Below are 17,861 nucleotides of genomic sequence, written 5' to 3'. Positions count from 1 at the left end.
CCTAACCCTAACCCTATTTTTAGTAACAATGACCTTGACCTTGATCCCAGAAACCCCAAAATCATTCCCAAGCCACAACTTTATACAAGTTTTCTATACACCAAGTTTCATCATGATAGCTCATTCCTAAGTTAAGTTATTGACCGGAAACCCTTTTTCTATTTTAAGTAACAGTGACCTTGACCTTGACCCCAGAAACCCCAAAATCAATCCCAGCCTTTGTCTTGATATAAGCTACATACATACCAAGTTTTATTCAAATACCTTTACCGAAACAAAAGTTATTGACCGGAAACACCAGTTTGACGCCGCCGCTGCCCGCCCGCCCGACCGACATCTACCCCAATCTAATAACTCAAAATTATGAAGTATGGAATCAAAATTTGCATACCTGCTGGAATCACAGAGTAAAAAAAATTGGAGTAACAGTTCCAAAGCTACTGACTGCTTACAAGGCCTGATATTTTTCTTACCCAGTATCCTTCATAATGGCTACTGTCTGCTTGCTGAATCCACATCTTGGGGCCTCCCTATCTCCCTTCATAAACAACATCACAGAGGAACTATTTATCAGTTCTTTCAATCTGAAGTATTCCATACAGATCAAGATATAAATATTTAATGCCAATTCAAGACAACAAGTGTACTATGCTCTTTCTTGCCTTTCTAGCAGGAAAAGTATACATTTGTCTGAGCACATGCCGGGGATAGATATTCCTCAAAACCTTGTCTAAAAAAGCTTGCACTCAGCTGACATCACACAGTAGTGGCACTATTATGATGTCATAACTATAAAAACAATGCCAGAAAATACCGAAATCTATTTGTCATCATGATCTATTTTGAACGTGATAAGCAAGAAAAATTACCTTGTCTGCCTGTGTAAGACAGCTGAAAGCTTGGATAAAAAAAAACCTCACTTTCACTTGGGTTTTTCATTCCATACTGTCCCTTGGGTTGGGAAAATTCATCTTACACAGGCAGGCATTTAAGATCCTTATAATCTCAGTATTGTTAATACTTATTGGGACATTCCTACAGATGAACATCAAAATTTCAAACAAATTAAATGTGTGTCAAATAAAATGTACTGTGAAATCAGTTTATTTTGTGAGCATGAAATTTCACGGTTTTGATCAAAATAGCTTTTAAAAAGAAATTTGTTTGTTTGCTGGAATTTAATATTGTTGATTGATAAACCATAAAATTCAAGAAAATTATATCACAAAATGTATTAATGACATTACAATATATCAAAATAGTATCATCTAGATTTGTATCAGTACAATCTGACAGTAAGAACAGCTATATTTGTTCTAATTTACATCACATTTCTATGACTAACATGATATTTGTTTGGCAAGGTTTTTTCAACAGCATTTCAGTTATCAGTTTACCCAACCAGTGTTCCTAGAATCTATACCAGTACAAACCAGTTCTCTACAAGTAACTGCCAGCTTCTCCAGATGTACAATGTATGAATCAGATACAGAGGACGAATGATTTCAGACACACTACCTTATTAAATTGTCACAGAGAACATCATGCCTCCACTGGGATTTAACTAAAAAACCTATGATCCATCAATCTATCCTCTCCCTAGCCAGCCCAAAAGAAGAGCACTTATGAAATATTTTCACAATACTGTCTTGAACTCTTTGAGTTTGTTTTAAGAGCTTTAAAGACAGTAGCTATTGCTTAACTGTAATAATAAAACAACATGTTTTCCCATCCCAATCATAAATTATAAGATCAATATAGGATCTATTTATTATGACAGTAGTGAGTCATAAATCAATGTAACATCCATCAAAAACATTCAACATAACATGACAATAATTATGTGAAACTTGCATTTTTAACAGTTTATAATATATTTCAGGAAAACAAATCAGCTGGACTGTCATTTATGGTAACAATATTGATATATCATTGACCTGGACATGTCAATCAAATTGTTATTGACAAATAAATAAGTTTTCAAACAACCTCAGATCAAGCAGTTAACAAGAAGAAGTCATTAAAAGGTATTTCTACTTTTAGCTATAGCAGTCCCCTAAAAGGGACCCTTTTATCCTGACTTTAACTCGCCAATGCGTATGGTCAAGTGAAATTTACCCCCCCCACCCCACACACACACACACAACCCCGGTAAACAAACTTGAGAGAGGACCGTACAATAATACTACAGACCAAGTTTGATGGAGATCAAGCAAGGGGTTCATGAGAGGAAGTTGTTCTAAGGCTTTTCCATTCTTAGCCATTACAGTAGTGGCCCAATGCCCCCATTTGAACAAACCTGAGAAGGCCTTACCATGATGTTACAGACCAACTTTGATGAAGATCCACCAGGTGGTTCGTGAGAAGTTTGTCAAACATTTTCTATTTTTAGCTGTTGGACCTTGCTAGGATGCCACATACATTGTATCAAGTTTGGTGAAATTCTGACAAGTAGTTTCAGAGAGGAAGATGTTTCAGTAAAAATATTGACAACAGATAAGGGACGCCAGACCATCCACCCATACTAATAGCTCACCCTGAACCCTTAGTTAAGGTGAGCTAAAAAAGGAGGATAATTTAAGAAATGTTGGTGCAAGTGTTATTGCCCTTGTGCAATATTGGAATGATCAGGAATACATGTAGTTATTCAAGTTTGAAGCAAATCCATCAAGTTAGAGAAGTACATCAAAACTTTAACCAAGGTGTGGACTCAAAACAGATGTCTATAATTATGGAGACCAACGCCAGGTTGATTAGGACAGCTCTCCATATACTTCTTATAGTCAAGCTAAAAATCATTGGAGACAAACTACAAGTATGACTAGCCATTTAGCTATTTTTAAAACCAGGTACAGTAAAGTAAAGATACTTCAGTTTAATAAGACCAGATTTTTTCTAATATAAACTTAGCACACTGAGCATAGATAACGACAGAACATTTGAAAAGGTTACATGGTTAGTGTTAAAACAGGCCATTTGCTGAAATAAGTATATATAATTTGTATAAAATAACTGTTTATTATCATATTGATATAAACTACTTTTAAGTTGATTGTTTATGTGTGAAAATAGGTTGTATTTTTGGTAATATATGACACAATCTTTTGGTGTCCACGACATCTGATACATTCTAGTTATCAACTGTAAACAGTAGTTTCATGGATAAGAATACCTGTCTTCGAGAGAAGTTTGTTTGGGCAGCTGTGACTCTAGTTCTCCAGATTCTGCTAGTTCCTTCACTATATCTAAACCTCCCAGCAGCTCCCCCTTTGCATACAGCTGTGGATAGGTTGGCCAGTTTGAGAATGTCTTTAAACCTTAAGATAAGAAAACATTTTTATGCAGTTCATTAGATAGATATGTGAAGTCTGTTCATATAGTATTTTTTCACATGTCAAATACCGTATAACGGGTTATTTTTACTGCTGTAAAAGTTTACTGATTTGGGGTAAAACACATGATTTGATTTTATATGATTACAAAATTTACAAAATCATAAGGTTTACCAGTTTACTTGACTTTATGCGGCTAATTTATACGAGGCCAATATTTACGAATCTGATTTGGTCGTAAAAAATAATAAAAATTAGCAGCAGGTAAAAAATACCCGTTATACGGTAGGTCGTTACCTCAATTTCGTCTAATTTCAGTCTTATTCCAGTTTTTCAACAGCATTTACGGTTAGTTATGAAATGGAAGACAGTAAAACCAATCAGTGTCTCTTGATTCTGTACCTTGTTCTCCATCAATAAATGTTTTAAATCCCCACATGAATCAGATGTAGAGGACAAATGACTTCAGACATACTGTCTATGACTTCAAACATATCGTCATGGTAATATGCCTCTCCAGGGGATCAAACTCCCAACCTCTTGATTCAATGTTTTTGTGTTCTACCAATAATTGCGGGTAAGCTTACTGGGCTGGCTTTTTCACCTAGTAAGCAGAAATGCTAAATACATGTTAAGGAATATATTTTCCATATTGGAAAATATATATTTTCACAAACATGTCATAACCAGAATTTCGAAAAATATGAACATTTTGATTTTAATTTTACTGATATAATTATTAATATGCAAATTTGTTATTTTCCTCTCCAAGAAAGCAAGCAGGTGGCATCTAGACTTCAAATTTACCCAACAGACATTATTCTAAACTGGCTTTGAAATGATTAAGCCTTACCATGCATGACTGATTGTGCCTTTGCAGCCAGTGTAGATCATGATCAGCCTGCACATTCATGCAGTCTGATATAATCTGCACTGTTCGCTATTCAGCCAGTATCTTTCTGGTAAGCACCCCATTTAACAGTTAATGGTACTGTACAAATTGGAAGATGAAAAAGTTCATTATAGAAATTTAGCAGGACAAGGGTTAATGTCCGAGTCAAACTGGTCAACATTTTATAAAGCTGACAGTAATCACACATTTATTTCACTTGCATTTTTTTGTATTACATCTAATAAATTTCAAAACATCTTAGAATGCAAGATGCATCTTCAAGTACAAATTCAGGTTGACTCAACTGTAAAAACCATAAAAAGCAAAAGGAAAAACCTATAAATAAATGGAAAAGTACACCTAGGCCAAAGGCATAATGAAAAAGTCGTAACATCTAATTTTTATGCCATTAAATGTGATGGGCATGTCACATCTTAACAAGTTTACTATGATAAGCGTGTTAATGACTTACCAGCTATATAAGCCTTATTGGAGTAATTAACCAATGCAATATAAAATATCTATATTAAATCATCTAGACAGCTTGTCATTGTACAAGGCTGAACAATGATCTATTGTTGTGTAAGCAAGGACTGTATGGCTGGTCAGTAAACTAATTTAAGTTTCTTAGCACTTGATTGACACTGACTTCATTAGTGGATCTTGTATGATGATTATGCATACACAGATACTTTCTACCATATAAATATTAACACCTTCGTACATTCCTTAAAGGCTGCCACATTTTCCATTATGAACATAAAATACATAATTTCTTGTTAAAATCCTATTTCTAATAATTACTTTCATTAACATTTGTCAAAAGTTTGAATATTGCTGAATATACTAGAATGTTTTATATATTCTATCTATTTTTTATTACCTCCCTTTATGGCTCTAACTATAACAGTTCATGTGCAATATTAAAAGTAATGCTTTTCTTACCATGTAAGTATGCATAACATCTATTTGGAAAGATGTTTCATCTGTTTCATCTGTTTTTAAGATAATTTTTTTAAGCTATATGGACCTTTAACATTATTTTTTAAATTACTTTCTTCCACATTTACAATATTTTCTACAGTACATACAGTATCTCATGCCAGTCAGTTTAAGGTGTTATATGATCCTTATTTAGTTTACACTGATAAATTTATCTCGACTTGTGAATAAACTGTACACACAACTGTTCTGATCCACATATTAATCAATTTCTGTTGTTTTTTTTTTTTTGCGAATTCTGACTTTATTTTTCAAGATACAGATATTCTACAGCTCCCGCTGATTGTAGGACCATTTCAAATTAAGGATTTCAATTTTATGGCTAAAACTGTATTTTCCCACTGTAAAAATTAGGCAGAAGTAACAAATAATTTTGAGTTTTTTAAAAATTTTTTATATTGCATGGGAAATAATATTGCTTTTTTGTGAGTAACTGTTGGTTTGTTTGGGTTTAACGCCATTTCCAACATATTTCAGTTATGTAACAGCGGGCAGTTAACCTAACCAGTGTTCCTGGATTCTGTACCAGTACAAACCTGTTCTTTGCAAGTACCTGTCAACTTCCCCACTTGAATCAGGGGTAGAGGACGAATGATTTCAGAAACAATGTCTTTTACCAAACTGAACATAAGCCCCGCCCAGGGATCGAACTCACGACCCCGCAATCCATAGATCTGCCCTCTTCCTATTGAGCTAAGTGGGCAGGCTTTTTGTGAATTAAGATATCTTGATAATTATAATGATTCGTGAATAATAAAGCCAAAATTTAAATACTAAAATTTTTTGGTGCTGAAAATGGTAAAAATTTATATTATAATGGAAAATAACTAACTAACATTGTTTTTTTTTTTACAGTAAATTAAAATCAAATAAAAATACTTTGAAAATTGAATTTAAAAAAAAGCTCCTATTACCACACCTAAGAGTTCTTTATGTAATATCAGTTGTATTGTCTAATATTTAAAGAGAAATAAAGGGAAAACCTTGTTTGTGGTTGGATCAAGCACTAAGTGTTGGTATACTGCGAGATGATAATGCTTGTAAACCCAGCCAAGTTTGAATCTACAACCGCTTTACTGATCCTCCAAGACAAAAAAAGATCTCTTAAAAATTTAGGTCAAAATCCCCATCTAATTGCCCCTGCACATTTTAACATTGGTTGAAAAAATTATCCCCTTTGAAACTTAATTTTTTTTAAGGATATAGTTATCTTTTTTAAAACTCAACTTATTTTAAAATAACGATATTTTTGAAAAAAATAATACAGGGGTTTCGTATCATCTCTGTACACCACGCAAGATATTACCAAGTTAAACCTCAGTATCACATATCTAGCTTCCTTATTTCCAAAACCAGCTAAAACCTCAATATCACATATCTCATCTTCAAGAAATCTCTATATCACAATTTCTTATCAAGATATTACCTTGTCTGATCTCTTCATCTTCCAGAATATTAAATGACCCGTACTTCACACTTGCATCGTTCAGAATCTTTATCATCTGCCGACTGAAACCTTAAAAATAGATAAATGCTGTATAATCATTTAAATTTACTGGCACTTTATATCATGGTCTTGGCAAATCTAAGCTAAAATGTAAAAGACAAAACTTCATGGATTTCAAGTTCTACAATACCGGTAATATGAAAATTTTATCATATTGTGATTTCATTTTGTGCATCACTAAACAACAAAGAAATCCAAGGAAATTAGTTCCCCACCAACAATTTAATGATTCTACAGTCAATTCCTTCACTCAGCTGTTTCAGTATGTTATAAACTGGGTAATATTTATGATTATTACATGACTCCTTATATTTAGAGCTATCACTAAAGGTGATGAATGTACCCCCCGCATGCACTGACACAGTACATTGCAATTTGACGCACGCAAGATTGCATAATTATGTGGACTGTATATATATATATAGACTGTATGAATACAGTATAGTAACAAAAAACAAAGTCCCATAACTATGCAGAATATTTATCTAAAAGAATGTAACATGCACCATGCACAACTAGGGTTGGTACTGATCACTTGTGTGAAGTTTCATTAAATTGTGTGCAAGTGTTTGGTAGATTAGGCAGGCACAAGATTGCATATGCAGACTGTATGTACATAGTATGTTAACAAGAAACAAAGTCCCATAACTCTGCAATTTTTGTTGTTAAAAGAACCTAACATGCCCCGTGTACAACTACTGTTGTTACTGATCACTTGTGTGAAGTTTCATTAAATTGTGTCAAGGGGATGAGGAGAGATGGTGCGCACAAGATTGTGTCTATGTATATAGTATAGTAACAAAAAAACAAAGTCCCATAACTCTGCAAATTTTTTTCTAAAAGAACCTAACATGCCCCATGCACAACTACTGTTGGTACTGATCACTTGTGTGAAGTTTCATTAAATTGTGTCAAGGGGATGAGGAGAGATGGTGCGCACAAGATTGTGTCTATGTATATAGTATAGTAACAAAAAAACAAAGTTCCATAACTCTGCAATTTTTTTTTCTAAAAGAACCCAACATGCCCCATGCACAACTACTGTTGGTACTGATCACTTGTGTGAAGTTTCATTAAATTGTGTCAAGGGGATGAGGAGAGATGGTGCACACAAGATTGTGTCTATGTATATAGTATAGTAACAAAAAAAAAACAAAGTCCCATAACTCTGCAAATTTATTTCTAAAAGAACCTAACATGCCCCATGCACAACTACTGTTGGTACTGATCACTTGTGTGAAGTTTCATTAAATTGTGTCAAGGGGATCAGGAGAGATGGTGCGCACAAGATTGTGTCTATGTATATAGTATAGTAACAAAAAAACAAAGTCCCATAACTCTGCAAATTTTTTCTCTAAAAGAACCTAACATGCCCCATGCACAACTACTGTTGGTACTGATCACTTGTGTGAAGTTTCATTAAATTCTGTCAAGGGGATAAGGAGAGATGGTGCGCACAAGATTGCGTCTACAGACAGACGGACAGACAGACAGACGAACAGACAGACAACCTGAAACCAGTATACCCCCCCTTACAACTTGTTGTGGGGGGGTACAAAAATTCCAGTTTATAGTTTGTGCTATTGGCCGCTTCAAAGTTCAATACACGTTTTGTTGGGCTTGAGCCAGAACAAGAAGAAAAGTACTTAACAATTTATTCCTGGTGTACTTTAATAAAACACTTATTGAATGGCTTGCCAGTCAATAGTAAAAACTGTTAGACCTAGGTCCATCTGACCTGGGCAAATAGATTTGACTAATGACCAGCAAGCCATTCCCTATGTGTATATTACTTCATTTTTGCTAATATTCACAAACCGTCTAACTCTAGTATGAATACTGTGCAACTCTAGTATGAATACTGTGCAACTCTAGTACGAATACTGTGCAACTCTAGTACGAATACTGTGCAACTCTAGTACGAATACTGTGCAACTCTAGTACGAATACCGTGCAACTCTAGTACGAATACTGTGCAACTCTAGTAACGAAATACCGGCAACTCTGTACAATACGTGCACCTCTAGTACGAATACCATGCAACTCCTGGTTACGAAAACCGTGCAAAACTCTAGTAACGAAACCGTGCAAACTCTGTACGAATACCGTGCAACTCTAGTACGAATACCGTGCAACTCTGGTACGAATACCGTGCAACTCTAGTACGAATACCGTGCAACTCTGGTACGAATACCGTGCAACGCTAGTACGATATACCGTGCAAAACTCTGGTACGAATACCGTTGCAACTCTAGTAACGAATACAGTGCAACTCTGGACGAATACCGTGGCAACTGTCTCTAGTATGAAAAACGTCACTCTCGAACTAATACCGTGCAACTCCTAGTACGAATACCGTGCACTCTAGTATGAATACCGTGCAACTCTAGTACGAATACTGTGCAACTCTAGTACGAATACCGTGCAACTCTAGTACGAATACCGTGCAACTCTAGTACGAATACCGTGCAACTCTAGTACGAATACTGTGCAACTCTAGTACGACTACTGTGCAACTCTAGTAGGAATACTGTGCAACTCCTAGTACGACTACTGTGCATCTCTAGTAGGAATACTGTGCGCAACTCTAATAAGAAATCTGTGCAACCTAGTAGAATCTTGTGCAACTCTTCAGTATGAATACAGAAAAGCAAATTAACCAGTTGCTTCAACAGGACTTGCAAATCTAAGAACATTTAACTAGGACTTGACCAAATTTCAACAGTATTGATTCAATACCAATGCTATAAGGCCATGCTAAATTAATTAGTAGTTTGTCGGAAATTTTTTTAAAAAATAATACAGTGCAAGCATGTTAAACTTATTCTTCTTAACTTTTAAAGTTTGAGGTGAGTACATTTTTAATGAAGATTGTGGGCTATTTTGTACTTTTTTTTTATAGTTATTTCAACTTATCTAATGACAAATATAATACGACTGTGCATGACAAAGCCCAGTATTTTTTTGTTCTTGAAGCATTTCAGCTACAAACTTTGTATATTTGTTAAGAGTTCAGTCATTATTACTTATATAATATATATATATTTACATTTTCTTTTCATTTTCCACTCTTAAAAATTCTTAAAAATTAGAAAAAAAAACTAAGCAATGAACATAATGATTGAAAAAAAAAACTTTGATAATGACACCAATGTTGATGAACTTCACACAATGGTACTTTCAGTAAATAAAATTTTCGCTAGTATGATATATGTTTATATATGCAAGTAAATCAATTTAAAATTGTTTTTACACTTTCATGTTTTACTGTCAAAAGAAACAGAAAACAAGCTGTTATTGTGCGGTGATCAGAAAAAAAATTCATGTCATGTAGGAGAGGTAACCCATGTATAAATCTAGCAATCTCCTATACAGTGATCTCCCCTTATAATGAGGAAACTAACATTTTTATCAGAAGCTTGGAAAATCTTTTTTTTCCATTAGTTGTTATTAGACTTTGGTTATTCAAACTGTTCTGGGTATTTCTAAGAGAATTAAGACTAATGTTGGTGATAAAATGAAACAAGAGGGTCATGATGACCCTGGATCGCTCACCAGAATAATATAAGCTACATGTTTAAAATGTCAAACTGATGAATTTTTAGAAATTTTTTTGGAAGATTTTCCAATGTACAATCAAGAAAACCCTGGGGCAGGGCCAATTTTAACCCCCTGGGCCATGATTTGAACAAAGGTTGTAGAAGTCTACTAGGAAATGTTACATAATCCAGACATCTAAGATCTATACCGTCTGGTTTATTTTTAAAAATTTATGAGATTTCCCTATGTACTATCAAGTAACCCCTGGCTAGGTCAATTGACCCTGGGTGTCAAGAATTAACAACATTTGTAGAGGTCCACTAGGCAATCTACATGTTAAATATCTAAGATCTAGCCTTCTTTTATTTTGTAGAAAATTTTGAAGATTTTTTCTATGTACAATCAATAACCCCATGGGTCGGGGTCAATTGGCCCTAGGGGTCCATATTTGAACAAATTTTTGTTAGAAGTCTATTAGTAGGCATGCTACATGTCAAATATCAAAGATCCTAGGGCCTTCTGGTTTATTTTTACGAAAAATTTTTAAAGATTTTTCCATTAAAATCAAGTGACCCCTGGGGCGGGGTCATTTTGACCCCAGGGGTCATGATCTGAACCAAAATTTTTGTAGAGGTCCCACTAGGCAATGCTGCTACATGTCAAACATCTTAGCTCTAGGCCTTCGTTTATTTTTAGAAAATTTTGAAGATATTTCTATGTACAATCAATAACCCCATGAAGCGGGTCAATGAACCCGGGGGGTCATGAGTTGAACAAATTTTGTAGAGGTCCACTAGGCAATGCTACACGTGAAATAACTTTAAGCTCTAAGGCTTCGGTTTAATTTTAGAAAATTTTGTAAAGACATTTCCTATGTACAATCAAGTAACCCCATGGAGCGGGGTCAATTTGACCCCGGGTCATGATTTAACAAATTTTTGTAGAAATCTACTAAGGCAAATGCTACAACTCAAATATCTAAGATCTAGCCCTTTTGTTTTAGTTTTAGAAATTTTTTGAAGATGTTTCCTAATAAAAATCAAGTGACCCCCTGGGGAGGGGTCAAATTTGACCCCGGGGTCCAGGATTTGAACAAATTTTTGTAGAGGTACCACTAGGCATACTACACTTGAAAATAATTTAAGCTCTAGCTTCTGTTTAATGTTAGAAAAATTTGAAGGATTGGCTTAATATAAAATCAAGTGACCCCTGGGGCGGGGGTCAATTTTTGACCCCGGGGTCCTGATTTTGAACAACTTTATAGAGGTCCACTATGCAATCTACAGTAAAATATCTAAACTCTAGCTTCTGTGGTTGAGAAGAAGATTATTTATAGATTTTTCATGTAAAAAACAAGTACTCCTGGGGCGGGGTCAATTTTGACCCCGGGGTCATGATTTGAACAAATTGGTAGAGGTCCACTAGGCAATGCTCACATTAAAATATCTAAGCACTAGGCTTCTGGTTTTTGAAAAGAAGATTTTTAAAATAAAGTTTTTTCATTTCTGTTGCCCAATGGCAACAGAGTTCTGCATGAATTTCAAATTGCTTTGATCATTTTGTAGAGCTTCACCCTAGAACATTCCTGTGAAGTGTGGGATGGAGGGACAGTTTGGCGCGAGAGGCGTTTTTATGAGGGCTGATGTAGCTGAATTGACAAGATTAAGGATCATGTAAGCAGTCTTGTGCGTGCGCATTGCTGTGCGGAGTGGTTATGACTGGGGTTTATAAAGCAATGCCTTTCAATCGGGATACCGGACCTTTGGGGCTCTGGTTGAGCTAAAAATGATACTGTTAAAAGACATAACATTGGAATTTCTTATGCACAGTCATGCATATTTATGTAAAGTGGTATTTATTACAGCAGTGATTAATGTAGCGCTAAGGGAGGTAATCAATGCAGGAAGTTTGATACACTACATCAAAATGCTTGAATCCCATACTTGCCTTGTTTTTCTTGTATCAACACAGATTTTTTCATACTGACCCAGAGTTTCTCAAATTGGTTCAGTTTAATCTGGTATTGATGCAATCTGCTTTATATGACATGTACAATTTATCTAATATTGTGTCCAATATTGCATAGTTGAATAATAATAGGAAGTAATATTATATACCCTTTTCAAATGCGCTCATTTGATTGGTCAAAAGGGGTGCATGCGCGGGTCTGCAAAAAGCGATATTGACCCGCAAAAGTGATAATGCCTCGTGTGATATCAATTTTTTCTAATGTATGAAATATGGGCAATCCAAAGAAGAGCTTTTTTGAGAAGGGCATATAATATAAAAGATAGACGTTTTGGGTCCAATATGTGTTTTATTCCTGGTGTAAAACACATATTGACCTCAACATAAGTCAATAACTGTATAATAAATTCTTGTGTGGCCAGCTAAATAAGAAGAAAATTCTTCTTCTGCAGTGAAAGAAGTGCCATAACAGAGTAAGAATTTAGCATGTCACTTAACATAGTATTGGCTTAAAATTATCTTTTTTATATTTCTTGATCTGTTTAGATATCCCTGTGTTGAAAAAAAATTGTGACCCTAATTTAAAGGCTTGCTCCTTTGTATGAAATCATTACCACATCTAGGTTCTGCTGGTGTTCCTTTCATAAACAACATCACATCTTCAGCATTAATCAAACGCTTCAGTTTTGTGTTCAAGTCCTACAAACAGAAGTACACAACCTGGTTTCATACCAAAAAACAACACTAAAAGCGACTTAACAAATCTGCTTCAACAAAGGAGAAGTATCGTATGGCACCAGGTACCACACCTATGTGATTTTAGGATACAGGAGTGTGAGTCCTGTGTGCAATGGCACTTTGACAACAGAACACATATTATACTGAAGTCATTGACTGGAAAAGGAAAATGACCATACATAATTATTTCACCTGACTAAAATGATTATAAATTTTACATTGTCTTGTAACCAAAGTTTAATCCTTCTATGCATATTAATTTTATAGATCAGACAAAAAAACAACCACGTTAGATCTTGATCTTTGATCCCTTTATGTGATCTCTACCTAACCAGAAAATCTGATATTTTCTAAGTCGAAAGGGCCATAATCCTTGCAAAAAGGCAGATGGAGTTGTTTTCTTGCTGTACAGAAGTCAGCTATTGATAGTGAACAAGAGTTGTAAGTTTAAAGCACTAGCTGATATTTACGGAGAACAGCTTGACTAAACATAAAACTTAACCAGAGCAATGCAACCTGATCAAGTGATGACAATAACTCACCAGTTTTTTCACCAAAAAAATCAGATAGCTAAAAAAGTAAAGAGCAGCCATAAATCTTTGAGCTCTAAGTTTGACATTGACCTTCAAGGTAGGGATATGGTTTCAATATCTATGCATGCATAAAAAAGCAACAGAGCGTGCCTTGAACGTTTCACTTTTAAATGTGACCCACTTTTAAATGTGACCGTGATCTTACATCTACAGGTATGGAGTTTGCATGTGGGCACACTCCGGTGTGGGGGTAGGGTGTTACTTGCGAAGTTTATTTCTTAATCCAACAGTGTGGCAACAGAGTAATTTGACTGACATGATTTTTGTGCATGCAACAAACTGCGAAGAGACACAAGAACATAGGCACACACAAGCCAGTGGTATCACTATATGAATTCCAACTTTTAACTGGAGGGGTATAGTAGAAGTATGTCGGTGCATGGACTGGGGTGACATAGTTCTGTTCAGAAGATGTTCAATGTGTAATTTTCTATAACAGACATCAATAAAAATTATATAATAAAATAATACCTCCTTTGGGGGTTTTGGTATATCTGGCACACTGATTGCATTTTGAGATGACAACAATTTTACTTTCTTTGTAAGTTCTGCAGCATTAGCCCCATCCATTCTGTCAACTTTCTTCTCATTCTGAAAGCAAAACAGCAGCAATAATATAATGGATGATAGAGTCAATAGTATTAGACCTAATAAAACAAGAGCACTGCGATGCGGAGCAATATACAAATGTACGACAGAAGGTATGACCTTTGACCCCAAAGTGTGACTTTTACCTTGAAGCAAGCCATCCGAAACATGCGCTCTGCACATCCTCTTTTTGTGGTGAACATTTAATGCCAATTTCTTTAATATCCTTCAAGCAGCTCACGAGTTACAGACACGAACAAAGTAAAAGACCTTATCCCGTAGTGTGATGACCTTGACTTAGAGCTAAGGGGTCCCTGGGTCCTTGCGCATGACAAGTCTCTCATTATGGTGGAAACATTTATGCCAAGTTATTTCAAAATCCCTCATGGATGGCAGATTTAGGACCGACAGGACAAGTATGACGACCGACGGAAGACCAGCCAATTCCTGTGTCCCTCTATTTTTCTTCGAAAAAGGCGTGGGACAATTATGATTTTATTAACCTATTTTATTTACAAGCTATATTACCCTGAAAAATATAAATGTTGGTACAGCTGAGATTTCATACTTTTCTGAGATTTCTGGCACATCTTCTGCTTCAATCTGAAAATAAACAAATTCAATTTAACACTCCTGATTAGGCTGACTGTGAAACAAGTTCTATAACTAATATAAATCACACTTGACACTACATTCCAGATTATATCTATTGCAACAAGGGTATGAGACAAGAGAAGTGCGTTTCCCTTTTAATGGTGAACACCAAACAAAAGCCCTACTGGTATCTTTTTTCATGTCTTTGGTATGACATGGCCAGGGAGCAAACATATGACATCCCGTAGTCAAAGCGGATGCTCAACAAATGGGCTACCGATGTGGTAAAACAAATGGCCACATATATCAAATATCTGAACAAAATCTAAAGCAGTATAATATTTCATTTTTTGACATAAAGAACAGCTAGATTTCTACTAAGATACATCACAGCATTCATACTTCTTTTTGAAGGAGATTATCTACCTATTTTACAAACTAAACAAGTGTTTTTCTATATTAAATAAATATGAAGATCAGGTCACCAATAACCACTTTCTAAATTCTGAGAAAAAAAAATTAACATATCTGGAGGCTTGCCAATTTAAGACATACAGTTTCAAATCTTTACACTAAAGTTTCTTGCAAAATTTATTACAAGTATATTGTTCAATAACATTTCAGAGAATTACAGTTTACCACTATGTAATCTCTAGAAATAAAATGAACACACTGAAATATAGTAACTAGAGCTATCACTGAATGTGATTAATACCCCAAGAAGCTGCTGGGAAGGTAAAATCCAACACAGCCCTCACATACTTTGTAATAAACTTTCATGTAAACAACACCACTGAGGTGGAAATACTTTCCTAGCCAGGCAGATATTTTCTTCCCAATTATACACTGTATGTAATTCATAGTAAATTAACCTCTCATGAGCAAGAACTCCTGTACAACAAACAATCTTCTCCAGCCCTTTTTTTGTAAATTTGGGGAAGGGTACCAGGTCCCTTTTGGAGGGAAATTTACGTCCGCGAAATCATTGTTTGGAGGAATATTTTTTGCTGAAAAGTTGTTAAAATCAGGACTGAAAATCAAAACTAATTTCATTTTTTTTGCATGGGGAATTAATGGCCAAGGTGGGGAAAAAAGTATACTTTTTAAGATTGGGAATGGCGCTGGATTTCGGCCTAAAACAGCATAAAAAAGGCCTGTCACATGCAGGTGAGAAAAAACTGTAAATTTCTGCTGCTACCAGGAAACAACTGGTCAAGGCAATAATTATATCTTTGTGTTAGAAAGTGAACAGATTTATTTCCCGAGCACAACTGCAATTTTCTTCAAACATGTTTCAAACCAAAAGCATCAGTAGCAGTTATATATACAATACAGCCACTCTTCTTACTTGAAAAACGTGTGTTTGAATACTGTGCTTCTTGCGCTAGGTCTGTAGAACATCGTTCATCTGGCACATTGTGGTGCCATGTGGCTGAGAAATGCACTACACACAGATTGCTGAAATACACACAATACCTACATCAGTATCATAAATACATAGAGTCCCAGAGTAAACAATAAACATCTCATCAAACAATATCATGATCTGTTTTAAAGGAATGAGTCCATTTTTGCTTAATTGGTAAAAAATATGCACATACAGTATGACATTGTAGTGTTTGGAGTAACTCCGATTGTTTCTCACGTACCTAATTTACCAGCATGTTTTTAAAGAACTTTTTACGAAGAAGTGATAACTAGAAAATTCTGTGTTGTAAAAAAGCGCCATGTCTCCCCCAATGCAAAGTCCTATAGGGCAAGAAGTCAATAGGTCAGGAGCGAAAGTCCAAAGAACACTGAAGGTTGGCTGCAATAGGGATCATCTACTTGGCATGTCCAGTCCATCCCGCTAAAATTTCATCCTCTGGCCTATTGTTCTCAAGTCACTTTCAGCTCCTGGACCTTGACCTTGATCAAGTGACCTCAAAATAAATAGGGTCATCTACCCTGCATGTCCCATCATCCTATTAAGTTTCACATTGTAGGTCAATGGTTCTCCAAGGTATTTCCAAAAAAAGATTTTACATGAACAGCCTCTGTGACCGTTGACCCTTTAATAGACAGACCCCAAAAGCAATAGGGGCCTCTCCTCTGCATGTTCAATCATCTATCAAGTTTCAACATTCTGGTCCAGGTGGTTTTTTTTTTTTTTTTCTCTAGTTAATTGCTTGTGAAAATGATTTCAATGTTCACCCCTGGACCCTGACCTTTGACGGAGTGACCCCAAAAGCAATGGGTCAACACTCTTCATGACCAACTCATCCTATGAAGTTTCAACATTCTGGGTCAAGTGTTCTCCTAGATATTGACGAAATGGTTTCAATGTTCCGCCCCTGTGACCTTGACCTTTGACGGAGTGAACCCCCAAAATCATTAGGGTCATCTACTCTTTCAGGACCTATCATCCTATGAAGTTTCAACATTCTGGTCCAAGTGGGGTTCGCTAGTTATTGATCCGGAAATGTTTTTTAAATGTTAGGCCCCTTGACCTTTGACCCTTTAATGGAGTGACCCAAAAACAACGTGTCGTCTACACCAGCAGCCCTACACCCCTAGTAAGTTTTGAAGGTCTAGGTCAAATGGTTTCTCCAGTTATTGCTCAGAAATGAAGCTGTGACGTACGGACTGACGGACAGGCCAAAACAATATGGCCTCCGGGGGGAGACATAATTAGGAAATAATGGCGAGTAATTTAAGATGCTGTCGATGCATCCTTAGTAAACGGCATTATTTTTCTGAAATCTTGATGTTACTGAAGACGCATTTTTTAATATGTTGATCATAGCCTTACTGTGCAATCTAATGTATTTTTAGACCGAATTGTTTAACTTTAATAATATTAAAATAAAAGCAGTAATTGTTCATGTATTTTCTTTCCTCTGTATGTTTATATAACATTTTCCATGGTTGAAAATAAAAAGGGAAAGATAAAATTATCGCCAGGAATTTGTCTACCTTTATATTTTTACAAGGGGAATTTTGTCCACCTGATAATTTCCAGGGGGATATTGTCCCAGGAAGAATCAGAAACACAGGATTGGGGGGGGGAGTTGTGCAGGGTGTTTTGTCCTAATTAATTTTTGACTTCATTTTACTTACCTTTTCAT

General features: G+C 35.5%; 1 protein-coding gene across 1 annotated transcript in view; it reads right to left on the bottom strand.

The window, feature by feature from the left end:
- The window catches only part of LOC123547050 (glutaredoxin-3-like), a 24,123-nt gene extending 6,262 nt beyond the window's left edge, over positions 1 to 17,861 (bottom strand). The window contains exons 1-9 of the mRNA XM_053550542.1: positions 17,854 to 17,861; positions 16,103 to 16,212; positions 15,517 to 15,645; positions 14,689 to 14,768; positions 14,044 to 14,163; positions 12,856 to 12,940; positions 6,653 to 6,742; positions 3,173 to 3,317; positions 474 to 584 (exon numbers count right to left, since the gene is read on the bottom strand). Coding sequence (XP_053406517.1) covers positions 474 to 584; positions 3,173 to 3,317; positions 6,653 to 6,742; positions 12,856 to 12,940; positions 14,044 to 14,163; positions 14,689 to 14,768; positions 15,517 to 15,645; positions 16,103 to 16,212; positions 17,854 to 17,861 — 878 coding nt within the window. The remainder of the gene's footprint in view (positions 1 to 473; positions 585 to 3,172; positions 3,318 to 6,652; positions 6,743 to 12,855; positions 12,941 to 14,043; positions 14,164 to 14,688; positions 14,769 to 15,516; positions 15,646 to 16,102; positions 16,213 to 17,853) is intronic.

This window comes from Mercenaria mercenaria, chromosome 9 (genome assembly GCF_021730395.1).
Source record: "Mercenaria mercenaria strain notata chromosome 9, MADL_Memer_1, whole genome shotgun sequence".
Taxonomy (NCBI): domain Eukaryota; kingdom Metazoa; phylum Mollusca; class Bivalvia; order Venerida; family Veneridae; genus Mercenaria; species Mercenaria mercenaria.
This window is presented reverse-complemented; position numbering and strand designations above follow the sequence as displayed.